At 46.6% G+C, this 24,218-nt stretch overlaps 1 protein-coding gene across 2 annotated transcripts; it reads left to right on the top strand.

Annotated features, from left to right (window-relative positions):
* Positions 1–1,283: 1,283 nt before the first annotated feature.
* On the top strand, positions 1,284–24,027 carry LRRC3 (leucine rich repeat containing 3). 2 transcript variants are annotated; one of them, XM_067465918.1, is made up of 2 exons: positions 1,284–1,699; positions 18,149–24,027. In XM_067465918.1, exon 2 carries the CDS (start codon positions 18,324–18,326, stop codon positions 19,110–19,112), a length of 789 nt encoding a protein of 262 aa, XP_067322019.1. In that variant the 5' UTR covers positions 1,284–1,699; positions 18,149–18,323; the 3' UTR covers positions 19,113–24,027. The 2 variants fall into 2 exon arrangements, with proteins under 2 accessions (XP_067322019.1, XP_060624003.2); XM_060768020.2 differs by lacking the exon at positions 1,284–1,699 and adding an exon at positions 4,216–4,560.
* The last annotated feature ends 191 nt before the right edge of the window (positions 24,028–24,218 follow it).

The following is a 24,218-nucleotide window of genomic DNA, read 5'->3' as shown; positions in this document are numbered from 1 at the left end:
TAGGGACATCCACCTTACTTCATGCAGATAAGGCAGTTGAAGATCAAAGACTTTTAACGGTTCTGGCCGAGCTTAACTGTCCAAACGTATCTCCCTTTATGAACCATCATGAGGCCTAAGATCTTCTGGGAAGGCCCTAATCTCAGTCCCACCTCTGTCGCAATTGTGGTTGGTGGGAATGAGAGACAGGGCCTTCTCATTGGTGGCTCCTCAGCTCTGGAATTCTCTCCCCAGTGAGATTAGATTAGTGCCCTCCATCCTGGTCTTCAGAAAGAAAACAAAGACACGGTTGTTGGACCAAGCCTTTGGCCAGAATAATTAGGGAATATGTACAATGACAATTGGAATGGCTATGGTTTACGATTTTGGATCTTGTGATTTTAATATTCATATTAGCATGTTTTAATGCTTTGTCTTAACGTTTAAATGTTATTTATGTCTTATGTTTAATGCTCTTATTGGTTTTAATTTATAGTTATATAATAGTAAAAGTAAAGGTTTTTCTGTGACATTACGTCCAGTCGTGTCCAACTCTGGGGGTGGTGCTCATTGCCATTTCTAAGCCAAAATGCCAGCGTTGTCCATAGACACCTCCAAGGTCATGTGGCCAGCATGACTGCATGGAGTGCCATTACCTTCCTGCCGAAGCGGTACCTATTGATCAATTCACATTGGCATGTTTTTGAACTACTAGGTTGGCAGAAGCTGGGGCTGACAGCGGGAGCTCATACCGCTCCCCGGATTTGAACCTGCGACCTTTTGGTCAACAAGTTCAGCAACTCAGCATTTTAACCCGCAGGGCTCAAGGTGGCTCACACTCCACACTAAGTACAACTACACTGTAGGGTTAATGCAGTTTGGCACCATATTAACTGGCATGGCTCAATGCTATGGAATTTTGGGAGTTGTAGCTTTACAAGGTCTTTATCCTTCTCTGCCAAAGACAGCTGGTTTCCCAACAAACTACATGTTCCAGGACTCCATAGCATTGCCCCCATGTCAGTTAAAGTGGTGTCAAACTACATTCAGTCTAAAAAATAATGCAATTCAAAATGGGTTCTGCTGTGAACACTGAAAGACATGTCTGCAAACATGCGGCTGGCACCTCTGCATCATGTATGCGAACACGTCTTTCCTTTTCTATACTGAGGTTTTCCCCAGGAGGCAAACCTCTCTGGCTTGATCTTGAGGCTAATGCACAGTGATGCTGCCCTTTGAGATCAAAATGAAGGCTGCGTGTGATGACAGAGAAGAATGAATTAACCCTGGAAGCCTTGGTGCCGAAAAGGAGGGAAGCACATTTGCTGACACAGAAGCAGAGTGGACTGGATTCAAACTGCAGGAAAAGAAATTCCACCCACACGTTAGGAAGATCTTCCCAAAGATAAGGACTGTTGACAGTGCTGCCTTAGAGTGTAGTGGAGTTTTCTTCTCTGGAGGTTATTTAGCTGGTTGGCTCTCTGTCGGGAATGCTTTCATTAGAAGAACTACCTGACAGTAAGAGCTGTTCAACAGTGGAACTCTCTGCCTCTGAGTAGTGGAAGGTCCTTTTCTGGAGGCTTTTAAACAGAGGCTGGATGGGTTGCTGTGAGTATTCCAGGCTGTATGGCCATGTTCCAGAAGCATTCTCTCCTGATGTTTCACCCACATCTATGGCAGGCAAGCATCCTTAGAGGTTGTGAGGTCTGCTGGAAACTAGGTAGGTGAGGTTTTTATACCTGTAAAATGTCCAGGGTGGGAGAAAGAACGCCTGTCTGTTTGAGGAAAGTGTGACTGTTGCAATTGGCCAGCTTGATTAGCATCGAATAGTCTTGCTTCTTCAAAGCCTGGCTGCTTCCTGCCTGGGGGAATCCTTTGTCGGGAGGTGTTACCTAGCCCTGATTGTTTCCTGTCTGGAATTCCCCTGTTTTTTGAGAGTTGTTCTTTATTTACTGTCCTGATTTTAGAATTTTTTGTTCATTTTCATTTTTACCTCCTTTCTATTCAAATTGTCCACTTGCTTGTGGATTTCAGTTCCTTCTCTGTGTAGTCTGACATGTTGGTTGTTCAAGTGGTCCAGCATTTCTGTGTTTTCAAATAATATGCTGTGCACAGGTTAGTTCATCAGGTGCTCTGCTATGGCTGACTTCTCTTGTTGAATTAGTCTGCAGTGCCTTTCATGTTCCTTGATTCATGTTTGGGCAATGCTTCGTTTGGTGGTCCCTATGTAGACTTGTCCACAGTTGCACAGTATATGGCAGACTCCGGCTGAGGTGAGATGATCCCTTTTGTCCTTTGCTGAAAGTAGCATTTGTTGGATTTTCTTAGGGGGTGTGTCGATAGTTTGTAAGTTGTGTTTCTTCATCAGCTTCCCTATGGCTGGATGGCCGTCTGCCAGGGGTACTTTGAATCTGCTTTTCCTGCACAGCAGAGGGTTGGACTAGATGATGCTTTGAATGCAATTTTTCTGCTTCTTGGCAAAGGGTTGGATGGCCCACAAGGTCTCTTCCAACTCCATGATTCTATATGATTCTATGGCCCTTGTGGTATCTTCCAACTCTATGATTTATCTTTCCCTGCATGGCAGAATGGGGTTGGTTTGGACGACCCTTGTGGTCTCTTCTAATTCTATGATAAATACCTAGGCATTGAGGCAGCAAGTGGAAGTCACAACAAAGGGCTGCTTCCCCACCTTCCAGTTTTAGACCAGGCATGGTTATAGGTTGTGTTTCTTCATAAATATGTGAGGGGAAGTCATAAGGAGGAGGGAGCAAGCTTGTTTTCTGCTTCCCTGGAGACGAGGACGTGGAACAATGGCTTCAAACTACAGGAAAGGAGATTCCACCTGAACATTAGGAAGAACTTCCTGACTGTGAGAGCTGTTCAGCAGTGGAACTCTCTGCCCCAGAGTATGGTGGAGGCTCCTTCTGTGGAGGCTTTTAAGCAGAGGCTGGATGGCCATCCGTTGGGGGTGCTTTGAATGTGATGTTCTTGCTTCTTGGCGAGGGGGGGGGTTGTACTGGATGGCCCATGAGGTCTCTTCCAACTCTATGATTCTATGATTCGAAGAACCTCCTGACTATGAAAGCTGTTCAGCAGTGGAACTCTCTGCCCCAGAGTATGGTGGAGGCTCCTTCTGTGGAGGCTTTTAAGCAGAGGCTGGATGGCCATCTGTCAGGGGTGCTTTGAATGTGATGTTCCTGCTTCTTGGTGAGGGGGGGGGGGGATTGGACTGGATGGCCTATGAGGTCTCTTCCAATTCTATGATTCGAAGAACCTCCTGAGTGTGAGTGCTATTCAGCAGTGGAACTCTCTGCCCCAGGGTGTGGTGGAGGCTCCTTCTTTGGAGACTTTAAAGCAGAGGCTGGGTGGCCATCTGTCAGGGGTGCTTTGAATGCGATTTTCCTGCTTCTTGGCAGGTGGTTGGACTGGATGGCTCATGAGGTTTCTTCCAACTCTATGATTCTATGATTCGAGGAACTTCCTGACTGTGAGCGCTGTTCAGCAGTAGAAGGTTTGGTGGAGACTCCTTCTTTGGAGACTTTAAAGCAGAGGCTGGATGGCCATCTGTCAGAGGTACTTTGAATGTGATGTTCCTGCTTCTTGAGGGGGGGGGGGTTGGACTGGACGGCTCATGAGGTCTCTTCCAATTCTATGATTCTATGATCTTTTGGGGGTGCTTTGAATACAATTTCCTTGCTTCTTGGCTGGGGGTTGGACTGGATGAGCCACAAGGTCTCTTCCAACTATGATTCTACGATTCTGTGGCCAAATTATGGCCCTCCAGATGTTTTGGACTTCAACTCCCACCATTCCTAACAGCCTCAGGCCCTTTCCTTTCCCCCCTCAGCCGCTTAGGGGAGTTAAAGTCCAAAACATCTGGAGGGCCAAAGTTTGCCCATGCCTGTTCCAGACAATGGTGGGCTTCTTGAATTTTGCCTTCCAGACACTTGGATGGAGAAGAACTTCCTGACTGTGAGAGCTGTTCAGCAGTGGAACTCTCTGCCCCAGAGTGTGGTGGAGGCTCCTTCTGTGGAGGCTTTTAAGCAGAGGCTGGGTGGCCATCTGTCGGGGGTGCTTTGAATGTGATGTTCCTGCTTCTTGGCGGAGGTGGGGAGGGTGTTGGACTTGGATGGAGAAGGCTTCCAACTCCTCTTGAAAACACCCACTCACACTCACAAGATGGCCATCAGCTGCTGCTTCCTGGGAGAGGGATGAGCAAGGAAGGCATGGCTTGGCTGAGATTCTGGCGCTGCCCCTTTAAAAAACCCAAAGATGCTCCTGCCAGGATGCCAGCGACAAACAAGCTCCATCCAATGGCAGCCCACCCTCTCCATGAATGGCTCGGTGGGCGCCGGGGAGGAAGAGGCTGGGAGGGAAGGAAGGAGGGAAGGAGGGAAGGAGGAGGGCAGCAACAAGTGCGCGGGTGCGCAAGCAAGCGGAGAGTCCCCCACGCAAGACCAGCCCAGGGCGTGGCATGCCAGGGAGGGAGAGACAGCCAGCCTGCCTGCCAGCCTGCCTGCCTTTGCGCCTCAGTCCCCAAGAAACTTGGGCCAGCCCAGGAAGAGGGTCGCACTCAAGGTAATGCATCTTCTTCCTCCTCTTTGGATTTGCTGGAAAGGGGGATTGGGACGTGGAGGATGGGGAATGATGCTGGATGCTGGGTTGATCCAAAGCCCATCTTTGCCTGGAGCTCCATCTCCAAGGCTCCCTTTTGCAGCTAGGAAACTCTGGTGGGAAAGCGTAGGCGGGTGCTGCAGCCAGGCTGAGTGTCAGATTGACATCACCCTCATCTTCATCATCATCACCATTAGTGGTGTTGTTGTTGTGGTTGTTGTTCTTTAGTTGTATCCTGCTCTCCTCTCCTGGGGTTGAGGCACAAAGCATCTCACAGTTTTAAAAACCCCAATATAATTTAATATCCCCAGCGTATAAATATTAAAATAGAATTATAATGACTTATTTTGAGGACTATCCATCACCTTCTAGAGATGGAGACAAAATTCTGGAGGCAAAATCCAAGGAAAGGCTGACTGGCTGCTGTGAGTTTTCCGAGCTGCATGGCCATATTCCAGAAGCATTCTCTCCTTACATTTCGTCTGCATCTATGGCAGGCATCCTCAGAGGTTACGAGGTCTGTTGGAAACTAGGAAAATTGGATTTACCTATCAGGAATGTCTAGGGTGGGAGAAAGAACTCTTGACTGTTTGAAGCAGGTGTGAATGTTGCAACTGGCCTCTTTGATTAGCATTGAATGGCCTTGTAGCTTCAAAACCTGACTCGTTGCTGCCTGAGGGAATCCTTTGTTGGGAGGTGTTGGTTGGCACTGATTGTTTCATGTCTGAAATTTCCCCCTTTTTTAGTGTTGTTCTTTATTTACTGTTCTGATTTTAGAGTTTTTTAAATACTGGTTGTCAGATTTTGTTCATTTTCATGGTTTCCTCCTTTCTGTTGAAATTGTTCACATGCTTGTGAATTTCAGTGGCTTCTCTGTGTGGTCTGACATGGTGGTTGTTAGAGTGGTCCAGCATTTCTGTGTTGTCAAATAATATGCTGAGTCCAGGTTGGTTCATCATATTATTTGAGAACATAGAAATGCAGGGTCAGGGGAATTCCAGACAAGAAACAATCAATGCCAACTAATCATTTTCCAACAAAGGATTCCCTCAGGTACTCAGCAGCCAGACCTTGAAACTGCAAGGCCATTAAATGCTAATCAAGGTGTCCAATTGAAACAGAACAGGCAAGAGTTCTTTCTCCCACCCTGGACCTTCCACAGATCTATAAACTCAATTTTCCTAATTTCCAACAAACCTCACAACCTCTGAGGATGCCTGTCATAAATGTAGGCGAACCATCAGGAGAGAATGCTTCTGGAACATGGCCATTCAGCCCCAAAAACTCACAGCAACCCAGTGATTCTGGCCATGAAAACCTTCGACAATAGGCTGACTGGCTCTTTCTGTCTGGCGCTGCTTTCCAGCAGAGATGGCCCTTCAGCCTCATGACTCACAGACCTTGAATAGTAATAGCAAGAGAGGCAGCAGATGCTGCTAGGCATGGCATGGCATGGCGGGTGGAAAAAGAGCTCAGAAGCTTGCCCTCCGTATAATTTCCTTGCCCGTCCCACAATTGGAGGTTCAAGGAGTTGCCAGGCTGGTGAAAGCATCATCGGAGGAGTCAAGGAGCTGGAGGGATTCCCCTGGCACCATGGAGAGGCACCCTCCTCCCTGCTTGCAAGGAGCTCCTCTCTGTGCCAACCAGCAGGCAAAAGGCTGGAGCATACGGCAGGGCTTCTATCGAAGCAATGCCAACATTTTGGATTTACACATCCCAAAACAAGGGGTGACTTCACATGATCATTTTCACGGGCATCCTTGTGCCAAAATCTTATACTAGTCTTTCTCTTTCCCATCAGGAACAAAGGCAGTTGTCATTCTGTGAGTTGGAGCTAACTAAAGGGTTGCTCAAAGAACAACTTTATTGTTATACCCCACCACCATCTCCTGAAAGGCTTAAATGGGGACCAAGCCCTGCACACAACAGAATTTACAAACTGAGACAGAATAAAAAACATAATAATATATAATACAACATAATCTAATTAAAACAATTAAAAAAACAGCCAAATATAAAACATAAAATATGTCAAATCAGTCTCAACAACCAGTGACCAAGAATATGGTAGGCATTATCAGATTGGAGAGGACAGGGCCAGGATTTGTGCAAAATTTAAACTATAGAGCCAGGCTGGGGTAGGTAAAGTAAAGGTAAACATTTTCCCCTGTCCAGTCATGTCCAACTCTTGGGGATGGTGGTCATCTCAATTTCTAAGCCAAAGAGCCAGCGTCGATAGTAGACACCTCCAAGGTCATGTGGCCAGCATGACTTCATGGAATGGTGTTACCCTCCTGCCAAAGTGGTACTTAATGATCTACTCACATTTGCATGTTTTCGAACTACTAGGTCGGCAGAAACTGGGGCTAACAGTGGGAGCTCATGCAATCTTTCGGTCAGCAAATTCAGCAGTTCAGCACTTTAACCCACTGTGCCACCGGGGACTGATAAACCTTATCAGTAAATTAGGGCTGTGCATTTATGATCAGGGACTGTTATTTAAATGCACACTGGAACATCCAGATTTTCAAATCCCTGCGGAAGGTGGACAGAGTGGGGACTAATCTCTCTGGGGAGGAAGTTCCAGAGCTGGGGAATCACCACCAAGAAGGCCCTCTCTCTTGTCCCCACCAACCATATCTGAGACAGGGGTAGGAGTGAGAGAAGAACTTCCCCAGAAGGTCTTAGAGATCATGCCAGCTCATAGGGAAAGATATGATCACAAAGATAGGCAGGTCCCAAACCATTTAGGGCTTTATAGGTGATAACCTGCACTTTGAATTGAGATCAGAAACCTATTGGCAACCAGTGGAGCTGCTTCAGTAGGGGTGTCGTCCACTTCCCATAACTAGCTCCAGTTAGCAACCTGGCTGCCGATCTTTGCACTAGTTGCAGTTTCCAGACCATCTTCAAAGGCAGCCCCACAGAGAGTGTGTTGTAGTAATGCAATCTAGATGTACCCAAGGCATGGACCACCATGGCCAGCTCGGGCTTCTCAGGGTACGGTGCAGGTTTTGCACAAGTTTAAACTGTGCAAAAGCCCTCCTGGCCACCACTAATACCTGAGCATCAATTGTCAGTACTGAGTCCAGGAGGACCTCCAAGCTGCGGACCTGTGTCCTCAGGGGGAGTGTAACCCCATCGAGCACAGGTTGCCATCCTATGCCCCAATCAACCTCATGACTGACCCAGAGGAATTCCCGGTCTCCTCATCAGACTGTGATTCTCAGAGTTCTTTAAAGGAAACTATGGGTGCGTCTACATCATGCATGGGCAAACTTCGACCCTCCAGGTGTTTTGGACTTCAACTCCCACCATTCCTAACAGCCTCATGCCCTTTCCTTTTCTGCCTCAGCAGCTTAAGCAGAAAGGAAAAGGCCTGAAGCTGTTAGGAATTGTGGGAGCTGAAATCCAAAACACCTAGAGGGACAAAGTTTGCCCATTCAGGGTCTTGTTTGCTTGTGCATACTTACCTCTGCCAATTTTGTCCACATCATTTGGTATCACTGCATCATAATGAAGCAAGAACACGAACAGCAAACACGTGCATTGGGTGGGTTATTTTAAAATGTGTGAATACTTTGCCATTTTTAGTCTATGCAGCCAGGTAGATTTTTTATGTGTTTATGTGTGCTCATTTTCTCAACAACTGTGTAGAGCTGGTGATATTTTTCCATAGTATGGTGGAGTCACCTTCGCTGCAGGTTTTTAAGAAGCAGGTTGGATGCCCATCTGTCGGGGATGCTTTGATTGTATTTTCCTGCATGGCAGGGGGTTGGACTCAATGGCCCTTGTGGTCTCTTTCAGTTCTTTGATTCCTTGATTGAAATTAGCACAACACAAATGCACTACCAAATGCAATACAAGGATGAGAAGGAACCTATTTTCAGATTAACATTAGCTGCTCTCCCCTCAAAGAGCTACACACCTGCATTTTTAGGTTAACAAGCACATATTTGGAACTTCAAAGAGATAGAAAACCAAATACTGGCAAGTGGAGAAATCTCCTTTCCTCCCACTCCCTCACTATTTTAAAGCCAGGATGATATATTAGTCTCTTTGACATAGCTTGACACATTCCTTTGACTGCCATGGCTCTGTCCTATGGAATTCTGTGAGGCATAAGAGCTCTGTAATGTAATTCACAAGGTTTCACTTATAATTGATTTTAAAGTGTTATAATTATTTAGTTAGAGAGAATCTGCTAATAATTCTGGCATTCCTTCTAACATTCAGTAATGTGTTCCTGCAAATAATGCTCTTTTTGATCATTTTTACCCAGAGCTGTGATCTAAAAGTAGTTGTGCATCTGTCCCAAACCCTCATTTGTATCATCTTCACCAGTGAGGTACTAGGAAGAGTTTAGCAAGGAACACCTTTGCCCTTTGTTTGTTCTTTCTCTCACTCGAGTTTCAGTCAGGAAGGGGAAAAAGGCTTGTTGTGTAGAGGAGCCTGCTGTGATGCAGCGGGCTAAACTGCTATTTATTGTTTATTTATTTATTTATTTATTTCAAGGTTTTATATACCAACCCTCTCACCTTCAAAGAGGGATTCGGACCGGTTCACAACATGTGTTAACATACAAAAAATATACAATAACAACACATTGCCACTTAATTACACGATTAAAATATCAGCACCATACACATTAAAACATTATCATCCCAGTTAACTGCTGAGCTGCTGAACTTGCTGATCGAAAGGTCAGTGGTCCGAATCCCGGGAGCAGGGTGAGCTCCCACTATTAGCCCCTAGCAGTTCAAAAACATGCAAATGTGAGTAGATCAGTAGGTACCACTCTGGCTGGAAGGTAACAGCACTCCCTGCAGTCATGCTGGCCACATGACCTTGGAGGTGTCTATGGACAATGCCAGCTCTTCAGCTTAGAAATAGAGAGGAGTTCCAACCCCCAGAGTCAGACTCGACTAGACTTAATGTCAAGGGAAAACCTGTGTAGATATCAGGACTTTGATATAGGTATAATTTGCATGTCACATTTAGTTAACTCCACAAGAAGAATATGACTAGACATACTGACAAATCCATATGTATTTATACAGAGATTGGAAGTTATTTTTGAAAACTAGCCATACTGTCTGAGGGTATTCTGAGATTGTCCAAAACAAGTAATTTCCCAAGCTAGGTATTCATTTTAAAGAAAGATAAAACTGCTGTAGGACTGCTGTTGTTGTTCACTTTATTTATACCCTACCTTTCCCACAAAACCATTGCAAAATAGCTTACAAATAAAAAAGCAAGACATTTAAAACATATATAATATTATTATTATTATTATTATTAACTTTATTTGTACCCCGCTAGCATCTCCCGAAGGACTCGATGCGGCTTACACAGGCCGAAGCCACTAACACAATACAAAGAAAACATATCACAGCAGTAAACAAGCAAATCAAAACAATTAAGCAAAATAAACAGCAAATGACATACATCAAGACACTATTAAAAACTGGTTCGGCCGGCGCAAAGGGGTACAGGGTTAAAAGTGCTGATATGGCAGGAGGAACGTAGGATTAAAGTGTGATGTGCAGCAACATTTGTTGTACTAAAGTGCTTCCAGGACTTGGGATGGGGATTCCTAGTTTGGGAAGGCACAACGGAACAGCCAAGTTTTTAAATTCCTTTTGAAAACGGCTAGAGTGGGGGCCTGTCTGAGATCTTTTGGGAGGGCGTTCCAAAGTCTGGGGGCCGCCACGGAAAAGGCCCTGTCACGCGTCCCCACCAAGCGCGCTTGCGACGTGGGTGGGATCACGAGCAGGGCCTCTCCGGATGACCGTAACACGCGTGTGGGTTCGTAGATGGAGATGCGGTCACACAGGTAGGGTGGTCCCAAACCGTTCAGGGCTTTATAGGTGAGCACCTGCACCTTGAATTGGGCCCGGAAGATGAATGGCAGCCAGTGGAGCTCCTTAAACAGAGGGGTAGACCTCTCTTGATAATGGGCTCCGGTTAGCATCCTGGCTGCTGCACGTTGGACCAGTTGCAGTTTCCGGGCCGTCTTCAAGGGTAGCCCCACGTAGAGCGCATTGCAGTAATCCATTCTAGAGGTGACCAAGGCGTGGACCACCCCGGCCAGATCAGCCTTCACGAGGTATGGTCGCAGTTGGCGCACAAGTCTCAGTTGCGCAAAGGCCCTCCCGGATACCGCCGACACCTGAGCTTCAAGTGTAAGCGAAGAATCCAAGAGGACGCCCAAACTGCGGACCTGTGGCTTCAGGGGGAGTGTAACCCCGTCCAACACAGGTAACCACCCTATACCCCGATTCGGTTTACGATCGACCAGGAGGACCTCTGTCTTGTCGGGATTGATCTTCAGCTTGTTCTTCCTCATCCAGATCGACACAGCGGCCAGGCACTCACCTAGCACCTGAGAAGCCTCCTTGGAATTAGGTGGAAAGGAGTAGTAGAGTTGTGTGTCATCTGCGTAGAGATGGCACCCAACTCCAAAACCCCGGATGACCTCTCCCAGCGGTTTCATGTAGATGTTAAAAAGCATGGGAGACAAAATAGAGCCTTGCGGGACCCCACAGGTCAAAGGCCAGGGGTCAGAGCAGGCCTCTCCCAGCTTCACCATCTGGGTTCGTCCCTCCAGGAAGGACTGGAGCCACGACAGAACCGTGCCCCCAAGGCCCATCCCGGAGAGACGACCCAGAAGGATACCATGATCGATGGTATCGAAAGCCGCTGAGATGTCCAGGAGAACCAGCAGAGTCACACTCCCCCTGTCTAGCTCTCTGCGGAGGTCATCCACCAAGGCGACCAAGGCTGTCTCGGTGCCATGGCCAGGCCTGAAACCAGACTGTGACCGATCTAGGTAGTTGGTATCGTCTAGGAAACCCTGAAGCTGAGAGGCGACCACCCTCTCCAGCACCTTTCCCAAAAAGGGAAGGTTGGAGATCGGCCTGTAATTATTCAACACCGAGGAGTCAAGGGAAGCTTTTTTGATAAGTGGGCGAACCACGGCCTGCTTCAGGTTAGATGGAAAAATTCCTTGCTCCAACGATGTATTGATAATTGGTACAAACCAATCAAGCAACCCCCCTCTGGCTGATTTAATGAGCCAGGATGGGCATGGGTCCAGGGATGAGGTGGTCGCTCTCACAGCCCCAAGGATCTCCTCAACGGTTTCAGGAAGAACAAGCCTAAAAGAATCCCATAAAACCGGACAAGCAGGTGCCTCCGTCACCTCTTCTGGCACTGCGATGGAATTGGAGTCGAGCTCGAGGCGTATCTGGGCGACTTTATCTGCAAAATGGTGTGCGAAATCGCGACACCGAGCTGCGGGGTCGTCGGGGAGCCCCTCCACCACTGGAGGGTGGAGGAGCTCACCCACGACCCGAAACAGCTCCGATGATCTATTTGCTGCAGATGCTATACGAGCGGTCGTGAACGACTTCCTGGCCGCCCGTATGGCCACGGAGTATGCCTTAAGGGAGGCTCTAGCCCGTGTTCGATCAGATACATCTCGAGATTTCCTCCATTTGCGCTCTAGCCCCCTTCTCGTATGCTTCATCACGGCCAGCTCCTCGGTGAACCAAGGAGATGGCCTGTCACGACGCAACGAGATGGGGCGTTCGGGTGCGATCATATCTAACGCCCTGGCCATCTCCCCGTTGTAGAGAGTTACTAAGGCGTCGATAGAATCGCCAGGCTCCAAGGCAGGAAGAACCCTAAGATTCCTCAGGAATCCATCCGGATCCATCAGTCTCCTAGGGCGGACCATCTTAATTTGTCCTCCACCCCTGGGGGGGTTTAGGGTCGCAGTAAGTCTAAATGTGATCAGATGATGGTCAGACCATGACACTGGAAGGATGTTTTGATCTTCCACTCTGATCAATTCGTCGTCCGCCACAAAGACGAGGTCAAGAGTGTGCCCAGCATGATGCGTGGGGCCAGATATTATCTGTGACAGTCCTATGGCCGTCATGGTGGCCATAAAATCCTGAGCTGCGCCAGATAAAGTGGTCTCGGCGTGGATGTTAAAGTCTCCCAGCACCACAAGGCGCTGGGAGACCAAGGCCGAATTAGAGACCACCTCCGCTAACTCAGCCAGGGAAGCTGCTGGATCTCGGGGTGGGCGATATACCAGCAGGAACCCCACACTGTCACGGCTCCCCACCCTCAGGTGGACACATTCAAACCCAGACGCTTGCGGGACAGCGCATCTGGTCACGGCGATGGTTTGCCGGAAGACCACTGCGACCCCTCCTCCCCGCCCCCCTTGTCTGGCCTGTTGATGCACTCCGAAACCTGGAGGACACAGTTGGGAAAGGTTTACACCTCCCACCTCGTCCAACCAGGTCTCGGTGATGCATGCCAGATCCGCCCTCTCATCCAGGATCAGGTCCTGGATGGCTGCGGTCTTACCATTCACGGATCTGGCATTAATCAACAGGACCTTAAGACCAAGGGGGCTGCCAAGGAGCCTACCACTACCCACCTTTTCCAGGGTCGCAAGGACTCTGTTGCGCTTCTCCCTGGGATGTTTATGAACCGCAAATCTCCTTCCCCACACGACTGGGATGGCGCCCCTTTCCTCTGGAACCTTCCCTCCCCCCGCCCAACCAGAGTCTAGTCAACTCTCAGGGGAGGAAGTTGGACTGGGAAATAATCTCCCTTGAGCATCTGGAAGGGATGACTCTGATATTGAGGTGGCCAGTGAGGTATCAAGGGAGCTAAGTGGGCTGAATAAAGGGAGTGTTCTCGAGCGGAGAAGTGTGACTGGCTGAGTGGAAGCGATTGGGGCAGATGGGGTCTTAAAATTATACGAACCAGGAGGGGGGGCCGTGACTGGTGAGCTAGTTGTAGAGTTCGCCTGGGGGCCAGGTGGAGTGTGGTGGGACAAAGCCCCAGGATCGAACAAGGGGCGAATGTGAGGGTCTACAACTACCCTCCTAATGGTGATTCCCCATTTCTTTAGGCCAGATTGTTTAGCCATTAGCTCACCAAGCCAAGTGGCGTCTTCTGATGAAATTTGAAGACGGGTGGAGCGGTCAGGGGATTGGTAATCCCTCCACAACCACACTATGGCTTTTAGTCTTATATCCTGAGATCTTTTACCTAGGATTTGGGCCAGGGAATTGCAAACTGCCCTCTTGGAGGTCCATCTGCCTCTGTTTATCATTAAATCGGCAATGTCCACTGCAAAACTGTCTGTGGAAAGATGTTGATTCCAATCATAAAGTGCAGTGGGCTGATCCACGTGGCCGGATGTTGTGTTGTTGGCCATTCTCTGAGCAGCCAGCCCACACCGCTGCCACTCCCGGATGTTTCCATTCCTATGTACGCCCAGAAATTCTCCTTTTCCCTCAGATGTCTCATCCTTAATCCCTCCCTCCCTCCCTCCTTCCGCCTTAAGTTCCGAATGCTCTAAAGTGCTTTCCTCCCCATTCTGGCACAAGTCCTTAGCTAAGTCTGCACAGAGAGAGTCTTCAATCTTTGGAGGGTTAGATTGCACAGTAATTCCTGAAAAGGAGGCAAAGCCTCTGAGGAGATGGTCCATTTTCTCGTTCAAAAACCTGAGCTGGAGCAGCACATGGTTGAACGAGTCCCTCAGGAGGTCGTAAAAGTGCAAAATGTCATTTTTCGGATAAGAGTCCGCTGTAGCCATTCCTATGACAAAAAGAATTCACTCTCTCACCACTAGCACCAGACACTCTTATCACTACTCACTCACTCCCACTTACAACACAATCAGTCAATCCGGCAAACATTCCACTGCTCCCATACTCTGCACATCCTCCCACATTTCTCTCAGCACACTAAAACCAACTTATACATTCTCTCACACACACCGCTATCATCCACACCTTCCTATAATTCGCTACTATCACGGACAACTCATACGCTCTCCTGGACTTCTTCACTCACACCATCTCATGCAATCCTATCCTCTCCTATTGCTACTCCTAATTGCTCCTCGCACCTCCTATTATTATCAGCAATTAAACATAAAACATATAGCTAACTAAATAAAATACAACTAGCTAAGGAAAAGTAAGGAAAGAAAATAAAAATAGTAAGAAAAAAGAGTCAGATGGCAGCTGCAAATTTCTGCTCCAGGCAGAGCCTGATGAGTTCCTCAGCTCCTTCCAATGCTGGTGGGTGGATCAGCTGGCTCCCTCTTCTTCACCCCTTTATCCCGATGGTGTGGGGAATGAAGGTGGCGCAGCTTGGCGCTTCAGCTGGCCCTTCCCCGGTACGGCGGAAGGGCCAGTGGCTGGACGGCAGCAACCGCTGGCTTCCGCTTCTTCACCCCTCCCGATGGTGTGTGGGGCAAATAGCGCAGGCCTGGCGCTCAAGCCGGCCCTTTCCCGGTGCGGCGAAAGGGCCGGTGACTGGATGGGGCAACAGCGGCTGGAACCCTCTTCCTCGCCCTCCCGATGGCGTGGGGGGGGCGAGTGGCGCGGCCTAGCGCTCAGCCGGCCCTTTCCCGATGCGGCGAAAGGGCCGGTAGCTGGATGGGCGGCAGCGGCTGGTCCCTCTTCCTCGCCCTCCCGATGGCGTGGGGGGGCGAGTGGCGCGGCCTGGCGCTCAGCCGATGGCTGGATGGGGCGGCTGGCTCCCTCTTTCTCGCCCTCCCGGTGGCGTGGGGGGGGCGGTAACAGCTGGCTTCCTCCCGATGGCTTTGGAGTGGCTGGGAGGGCGGCTGCTCAGGCCTTCACTCACCTCCTCCAGTATGATGGATCGCTGGAAGGACGGTCTGCCTTGGGCCTGGGTGGAGTGGAGGCCCTGCGGGAGGTGAGTGGGTCCCTCCCCCGGGATAAGGAGGTGGGGGGGGGGCGCGACGATGGAGAGGTCGCGATGCCTGGCGACAAGGAGGAGAGCAGGCCGCGATGGTAATGGCGGCGTGGCGCAGCCAGCCGCGATTGAGTGGCGGCGGCGCGCGGCTGTTCCGGCCTTCGGGGCTTCTTTCCCTTCCGCCGTCCCGAGGTGCCCTCCGGGGGGGCCTTCCCCAAAAGTGACTGGTCGCGATGCCTGGCGAGCAAGGAGGAGAGAGAGCAGGCCGCGATGGTAATGGCGGCGTGGCGCAGCCAGCCGCGATTGAGTGGCGGCGGCGCGCGGCTGTTCCGGCCTTCGGGGCTTCTTTCCCTTCCGCTGTCCCGAGGTGTCCTCCGGGGGGGGCCTTCCCCAAAAGTAACTGGGCAGGGGAGGCAGCGAGGGGAAAAAATCGGGGGCAATTAGATCTCGCCCTCAGGAGCTGGCAGTGCTGTGTGTGTTCACAGCGCCATCTTGGAAAAAAAAAAAATATCAACACTGAAATATTTAAAAACAGTTGGAAGCATACAGATAAAAAGGATAAAATACAGATTGAAAGAACAATACGATTAAACTAGAAACAGTACTATGCTCTCCTAAAACTATTTCTTTAAAACCTTAAATTTTCAAAAGCTCAACCAGTCTTTATTGACTAATTTTGGATTTCCAGAGTCCAAGGACAGTCCCTGAAAAGATCATCTATTATTACTATTATCATTATCATTATTATGCTTATGTTTATGTTTATTTATAACCCGCTTTCTCTCTCCACAAGGAGACTCAAAGCGGCTTACATTAAAAGCATTTTGATACAATTTAAAATCTACATGATGGTGTGTGTGTGTGTGTGTATCTATATCTATATAGATATAGATATAGATATATCTCCTCTTTTAATATGGAACCAGCATAGTGTCCTGATTGGCTATGATTCTGAAAAACAAGGTTTGAATCTTTGCTTGGCCAAGAAAACCCAGTGGGACACCTTGGGCAGGTCACACACTCTTAACCTTAGAAACCCACATCATAGGGTCACCATCAGTTGGAAATTACTTAAATGCACAGAACAAAAACAATAGAAGCAATATGATTTTGAATACCAGTTGCTAGGGATCACAGCTGCTATTGCATTCACCTCCACAGAGAGCTAGACAGGGGAAGTGTGTCCTTATTGGTTCTCTTGGACATCTCAGCAGTTTTTGATACCATCGACCATGGTATCCTTCTGGGGCGGCTCTCCAGAATGGGTCTTGGGGGCATTGCACAGCAGTGGGTGCTCCTTCCTGGAGGATTGCACCCAGTTGGTGAAGCTGGGGGACTCCTGCTCTGGCTATTGACCTATGGAGTTCTGCAAGGTTCCATTCTATCTCACATGCTTCTTAACATCTACATGAGGTCATCCAGAGTTTTGGAGTTTGGTGCCATCTGTACGCAGATGACTCTCAACTCTACTACTCCTTTCCACTGAATTCCAAGAAAGCTCCCTGGATCCTGAACCAGTGCCTGGCAGCCATGATGGATTGGATGAGGGCTAATAAGTTAAAGCTTAATCCAGACAAGTCAATCGTGAGGCAACCTGTGCTTGACGGGGTACACTCCCCCTGAGGACACAGGTCCGCAGCTTGGAGGTCCTCCTGGACTCAGAACTGATGCTTGATGTCCAAGTGTCAGCGGTGGTTGGGGGGGGGGGACACTTGTGTGCCAGCTGTGACTGTACCTCAAGAATCCCGACTTGGCCACGGTGGTCCATGCCTTGGTTATACCGAGATTGCAGTGCACTCTATGCGGGGCTGCCCTTGAAGAAGGCCCAGAAACTGCAATAGGTACAATGGTTGGCAGCCAAGTTTCTAACTAGAGGTAATTATAGGGAGTGCACGGCACCCCTATTAAAGCAGCTCCACTGGCTGTCGATAAGTTTCCAGTCCCAATTCAAGGTGCAGGTTATGACCTACAAAGCCCTAAATGGTTCAGGCCCTGCCTGTCTTTGTGATCGCATTTCCCCCTATGAACCAGTGCGGGCTCTAAGATCTACTGGGAAGGCTCTCCTCTGGTGGGGACGAGGGAGAAGGTCTTCTTGGCGGTTCCCCCCCCCCCCCCAATTTTGGAAAAACCTCCCCAAGAAAATTAGACAGGCCCCCACACTGTCTTTCTTTCGTAGGGAACTGAAAACCTGGATGTTCCAGCAAGTTTTCATGAATGACTAGTCCCTAGGTCACCAGATAGTACTCTGTTCTGCACTTCATCCATTTCATCCACTTTCCCAGCCCTATGATACTCTGTTTGCACTATCTCTCACCCAGCCCTTTTATAGTTGATCAGATCCATTTTAGTACTCCTGCCCATTGGTACTGTTGAACCTCATCTGATGGCACTTTGATGAAATTGGTTTTGTATTTTTATTTTTAGTGTGTTTTATCAGGATTTTTGTATTTTTGATGTTTGTTTGTTTTTTGCTATTTGTTTTTATGTTACAGTTAGATTGTTCTGTATTGTCTATTGTGGTTTGTCTTGATTTAAATTGTTTGTATGGTTTTCTTTTGGCATTGAATGTTTGCCATATTTGTTGGAAACCGCCCTGAGTCACTTCAGGGAGATAGGGCAGTCTATAAATAAAGTATTATTATTATTATTATTATTATCATCATCTACTTTGTGTGCTTTCTGTAGCCATCTGGTTGATATCTGTAGGAACACAATGGTACACAATGCTCTAGATAGGTCTTCAATCTAACTTTTCTTATTTTCTTCTGTTATGTTTATATTGTCTATCTCATAGAAATTCCTTGGCTATCTGTCCTTGCTTTGAAGGATAAGAAGAGTGAGTGTACCAGGCCTGGGTCTGTTGAGGAACGGTCACCAGATGTCTGAAGAAAGCACTGTGAGAATTCCCAGTTCCGAAGGTTGTGAGAAAGCCTCATTTTCTTTGCCTTAGCAGCCATGCAGGACTGCAGATGCCTGACTGGATGACCAGCATGTTTCTGGCAGCTGAGGTATCTTGGCCCATGCTATGGTTCTACTTCCAAGCTCTCTTCTTCCTCCTCTTCTGTGTCCCTTCCTATTGTACTTCCTGCCCTGAGCAGTGTCAGTGTACCAACTCCTCAGAGGCAACAGCAGTTCTGTGCAGCGCCAGCAACCTGCAAGAGATCCCAAGGGATATTCCCAAAGACACCATGTTTCTAAAGCTGGACGCAAATAAAATCACTGCTGTTCCCAACAGCACGTTCCGGCACCTTGCCCACTTACAAGAGATAGACCTGTCTAAAAATGCCATTGAGAAGATCGATTCTGCAGCATTCAAGGGGGTTGCCGATGGCTTGCGGCTTCTGGATCTCTCTGGGAATCACATTCAGAGGATCCCAAAGGAAGCCCTGGTCAACTTGAATGCCATGATCCGCCTGTCCAACAACCCCTGGCATTGTGAATGTACTTTACAGGAAGTCTTGTGGGAAGTGAAACTAGACCCTGACTCGGTCAATGAGACCACCTGCCAAACATCTGTGCAAGAAGAATATACTGGGAAGCCTCTGCTCCATATCCTTGATTCCCGCTTTTGCAACATGCACCAGAAAACCACAGATGTCGCCATGTTTGTTACCATGTTCAGCTGGTTTACCTTGGTCATTAGCTATGTGGTCTACTATGTCCGGCATAACCAAGAGGACACAAGGAAGCACTTAGAGTACCTGAAATCACTGCCTAGCACAAGGGTTCCTAAAGAAACCATCAGCATGATCCTGTGATCCAGGAAGGGTGACGGGATTACAGAGTTTGTTTTCTTGGGTGGGACGTGGAACTTTGATTTCCTACTTGTTCTGTAAGGACTTTTCTACATGTTTAATAGCATGGGGAAAATTGTGTGTTAATATAAATGTAGAACGAATGTCCAAACCAAAGTTTCCCATATGGTGTACTAGGATACCAGCAGTGGCTCTATAAAGCTCTGTAAAGAGAGCTCTATAAAGAGATCTGCTATCCAGAACAACATTTGAACTCTAAGGTGCGGACACCATTAATGTGCAGTCAAGTTTTAATTTGGAGAGATCCAAAGGGCCCTGAGTGGAGTTACCGAAAGATACTAATGATCTCATGGTTGACTTTTGCTTGGAGCTACCACAAAAAAAGCACTTCCAGGAGCATTCAGACCCACAGAACGGTCCTGCCTCCAAATTCATACATTTTGTTGGTGCGCATGTGTGCACATGTGTGCGCACACATGCACAGATTGATGTAGTGTTTAATAGGATGTTTGTGGAGCATGTGTGTTTATGGGTTGATATTCCTTGCCTTAGAAAACCCTATTTAATTAATAGGATTGCCATAAGTCAACAGGCAACTTGAAGGCACATACACAGAATGCTTCCCTTAATCTTACCTGCTACAGTGTCTCTGGAGCTAACACCTCTTTTTTTCTGTTGCTGATTTTTTTTCAATGTATTATTGTTACAATGGGACAAAAAAATGCCAGAGAGGCCTATCTGTGCATATGTTACACTCTCTCCAGTGCCGGATAGGTTCCATCCTAGGAAGGTAGTGTAAATTACCTGGGCACACTCCGAAGTGGAGGTTTTTCAAGTGGCCATATCCTTGGAGTACTTTGGCCATGGATTCCTGCATAGCATTGGGTTCAACTAGATTGGCCCACGGAGTTCCTTACAAGTCTATAATTCTATGATTGTATCCTTTTTTTTTGACATATTGCAAACTTATCCATTCCTTGAGTACTGGTCCTGGAATACAGCTGGAACCAGAGTCTAAGAAGGTGAAATGTGGTCCATACATATAGCTTTGAAAAACAGACGAATATAGCAATGACAACTTCTTTCCCACATATATATTTTTTTCAAAATTACCTAAATGACTGCTTTCTTCAGTTGAAAAAAATTGAAAAATAATAAAGATAATTTGCTGAACATGTAAGTACTTCAGGAAATGAAATATAATTCCAGAAAATTCATACCATTCATTGAAATAATCAAAAGTTCAGTGCCCAACAGTTTCATATGTATGATATCAAAGCTCATACTTTGCCATCATTCAGAAAATGATGGCCAGGGCTTGGAAATGGTTCAATTTTTAAGACTATAGTTTACAAAGCCAATGACCTACTTCTGATAGTAGTTGTTTTAACATATACCTTTCCTGAGCTATGGAAATGGACACAGTTCTATGTGTTTCTCCATTTTCATCACCTTTGTTAGGAGCTGCGGTGGCGCAATGGGTTAAACCCTTGTGCTGGCTGAACTACTGACCTGAAAGTCGGCGGTTCAAATCTGCAAGACAGGTTGAACTCTGGTCTGTCAGCCCCAGCTTTCTATGCAGGGACATGAGAGAAGCCTTCCACAGGGCAACGTCTCTGCAGATGGTCAATTCTCTCACACCAGAAGTGACTTGCAGTTTCTCAAGTCACTTCTGACATGATTTAAAAAATCACCTTTGTTGTGAACTGGGGTTCCTTTCATACAACACAATTATAGCATAATGATTCCACTATAATTGCAGTGATTATATCCTAGGTCATTCTGGGATTTGCAGTTTAGGAAGGAGTGCGTAGTTTCTCGGCCAAAGATCACTAATGGCTCACTAAGCTAAATAGCCCAGGTTTCTATAGCCATGTTGTTAAATTGGAATCATACTGCTACAACTGTGTATTGTAAAAACTAGCCCTGCATGGCATCTAATTAACTACTGCTTTGATGTTTTTTGACAAGTCGTCAATAGAACTAAAAATTAGGGACAATCCTCCTAGATACTGAAAGAGAAAATAGATGGACACTAATGATCCTTTTTATCTTATCTTATATTATAATATTTGTTATATTTATTATATTTTATAGTGGGGTGCACCACGCTATCGTTTGTAATGAGATTCATGTCTCCCCTATTGTGTGATCTATACAAAACAGAGGGAGGATGTGTGGTCTTCCAACTGTTGTTGGGAGTGCCACATCCATTAGCCTTTGCTATCATAGTAAATGGATGATGGGCATCACAGTCCAACCATTTCCAGAGGGCTATGTGTTCCCCATCCCACATGGTTTGTATATGACAGGCAACTGCTATTGATTTGCAATGAAATGGTAAAATACTGGCATCTCTTTTTGAACTCTGTATCTACACACACATACACACATACATACATACTGTATATACAGTGTAGTGAGTGCTGGGCTACAAAACCAGAGTCTGAAACCCTGCTCAGCCATGTAAACCCATTGGGTGACCTTGGACAGATCATATAGTCCTAGCCTTAGAGAAATGCAATTTCCCCCGATCTCCCTAGTGGCTATGCATTCATTGACTATATTTCCATAGTAGTGGAGTGGTTATCTGTACTGCTTTTTTAATAAGCCTAAAAAGAAAAACCACCCATTTCAGGAATGTTTTCTTCATTATTCCTAAAGATGGAGGGGAAACATTCCTTGGCTGCAGTGATATTAAAAAGAAGACCAAAACAAATACAGCCCTTAGCTGCAGGAATGCAGTCTACTAGACATGATGCAAAAAGAAAAGGAGACAATGAGGGAACAGAAGAGCCAGAAAATCCAGACACTCATTTTTCACACATGGCATATTTATGGCATGGAGATGGTATTATACTGCCTCGCTGTTCCTGCTTAGGAGTGAGGAAAAGCTGCTCGCTGCTGCAAATTTAACTCCTCTTCCCACTGTACATCTTTCTGTGGTACACACTCCTGCATTGCCCTCTGCTGGGCTTCCTAACAAAAAAAAAATCCTTTTTTAGCCTTGGTTGAGCCAATGGAAGAGTGTTGGTTAAATCCAGCTGCAATAAGCTGCAATATTTTGTTGGTTTGAGGTGATCTCATGTTCTAGCTCCAAAAACAAGACAGAACATTATTCTGTAATATAAAAAACAGGAATTTTTTAGAGCATGAATATGGCAGAGAGAGAGAGACATCTACAGAAAAAAGGTGCAAGGGAACACTGATGCACCAAAATGTACATGGCCAGGAAAATTGCATGACATCCTGAAAATGAAGAAACCACTGGATACTTTGGCATTCTCGTATTTTTCTCATTCGTATGGCCTGCAGCCATCATGGCAATGTCACCCAAATCACTGTAGAGAATAGACCTTTTTCCCCCATCTCTAGCTCTCAACAAAGGCATTTTCTTCTCTAGCTATCAACAAAATCAAACCACCAATGTGGTATTCGAGAAATTGTAGGATTGTGTGTAAAAATGGACTACAGTTACTGAGAGCGAGCGAGCAAGAGCATGCTACAGTGTTTGCCCAACCATGAAAATCTACTCTGTGACCTTGGACAAGCCACAATTCCTCAGCCTCAGTGAAAGGTAAAGGCAAAACACTTCGAAGTTCAAGTTCATTTTATTACGGTCAGTGACCAGTTCAAGAGACCCTTTGAAGAAATCTTACCAAGAAAACCCTGTGACAGGGTTGCCTTAGGGTTGCCATAAGTCAGAAATGACTTGAAGGCACACAACAACCATTACTGGGCCATGAAGGCCAACCCAAGTGTCCCTTCTATGCTCCTTGATACTGTTCCTGCTTTGGTTACTATTGCTTGTTCCAAGCATACAAAGCCTGGACTAGGGTTTGTAACCCCTTTGTCTGTTCTAGCAGGCTTCTCGTGTTTTTCAGTTTAAGTTCTCATGCTTTTTAAAACATAAATGTGAATGTGACTTAGGTGTCCTCTTGAACAGTGTTTCTCAACCTTCCTAATGCCATGACCCCTTAATACAGTTCCTTATGTTGTGGTGACCCCCAACCATAAAATTATTTTGTTGCTACTTCATAACTGTACTTTTGCTACTCTTATGAATTGTAATATAAATATATGATATGCAGGATGTATTTTCATTCACTGGATCAAATTTGGCACAAATACCTGATATACCCAAATTTGAATGCTGGGGATATTGTCATTTGGGAGTTGTAGTTGCTGGGATTTGTAGCCTACAATCAAAAAGCATTCTGAACTCCATCAACGATGGAATTGAACCAAACTTGGCACACAGAACTCCCACAACCAACAGAATATACTGGATGGGTTTGGTGGGCATTGATCTTGAGTTTTGGAGTTGTAGTTCATCTACATCCAAAGAGCACTGTGGATTCAAAGAGTGATGGATCTGGACCAAGCTTGGCATGAATACTCAATATGCCCAAATGTGAACACAGGTGGAGTTTGGGGGAAATAGACCTTGACATTTGAGAGTTGTTTCTGCTAGGATTTATAGTTCACCTACAATCAAAGAGCATTCTAAACCCAACCAACAAGAGAATTGGGCCAAACTTCCCATGCAGAACCCCCATGACCAACAGAAAATACTGTGTTCTCTGATGGTCTTTGGGGACCCCCTCCCAGAGGTCCAGAACCCCAGGTTGAGAAATGCTGCTCTAGAACCATGTAAGTGTTTGGTGTATATGTGTCTGTTTTTGCCAAAAGGTGCTGCATTTCCCCTTTTTATTTCCAGTGAGATGATGTTGAATAAGACCTGAAACAGAACTCAACCACTGGGATGGTGCAAGTCATTCTGCTAGTTTTATTGGGGATTATATTCATTGTTGCAAATGTTCTCTGAATAATAAATAATTCTATCTCCATACAGTATAACAAAGGTGATTGTCAACACTATCAGTTTATACAATAAAAACATACAATTTATAGACAATGTTGAAATAATTTGCAACAACCAGCAGAAACTACACTTTGGGGGCAAATAAGAGAAAATAAGGATGAAAAAATAATAATGGAGTGGCGGATACTACAGAGATATCAAAAGCCCATTTGGCAAGAGAGCAATGGCTTTTCAAATGCCCATCCAGAACTATTGTTTTCTTAAAACACAAATGGTCATCGTAC

Source organism: Anolis sagrei, chromosome 3 (genome assembly GCF_037176765.1).
Source record: "Anolis sagrei isolate rAnoSag1 chromosome 3, rAnoSag1.mat, whole genome shotgun sequence".
Taxonomy (NCBI): Eukaryota; Metazoa; Chordata; class Lepidosauria; order Squamata; family Dactyloidae; genus Anolis; species Anolis sagrei.
Note: the sequence above shows the minus strand (reverse complement) of the source record. Positions and strands in the feature narration are given on the sequence as shown.

Bases quoted from the DNA above. Each gene is read 5' to 3' on its own strand.
- LRRC3 (XM_067465918.1), top strand. From the start codon at position 18,324: ATGCCTGACTGGATGACCAGCATGTTTCTGGCAGCTGAGGTATCTTGG.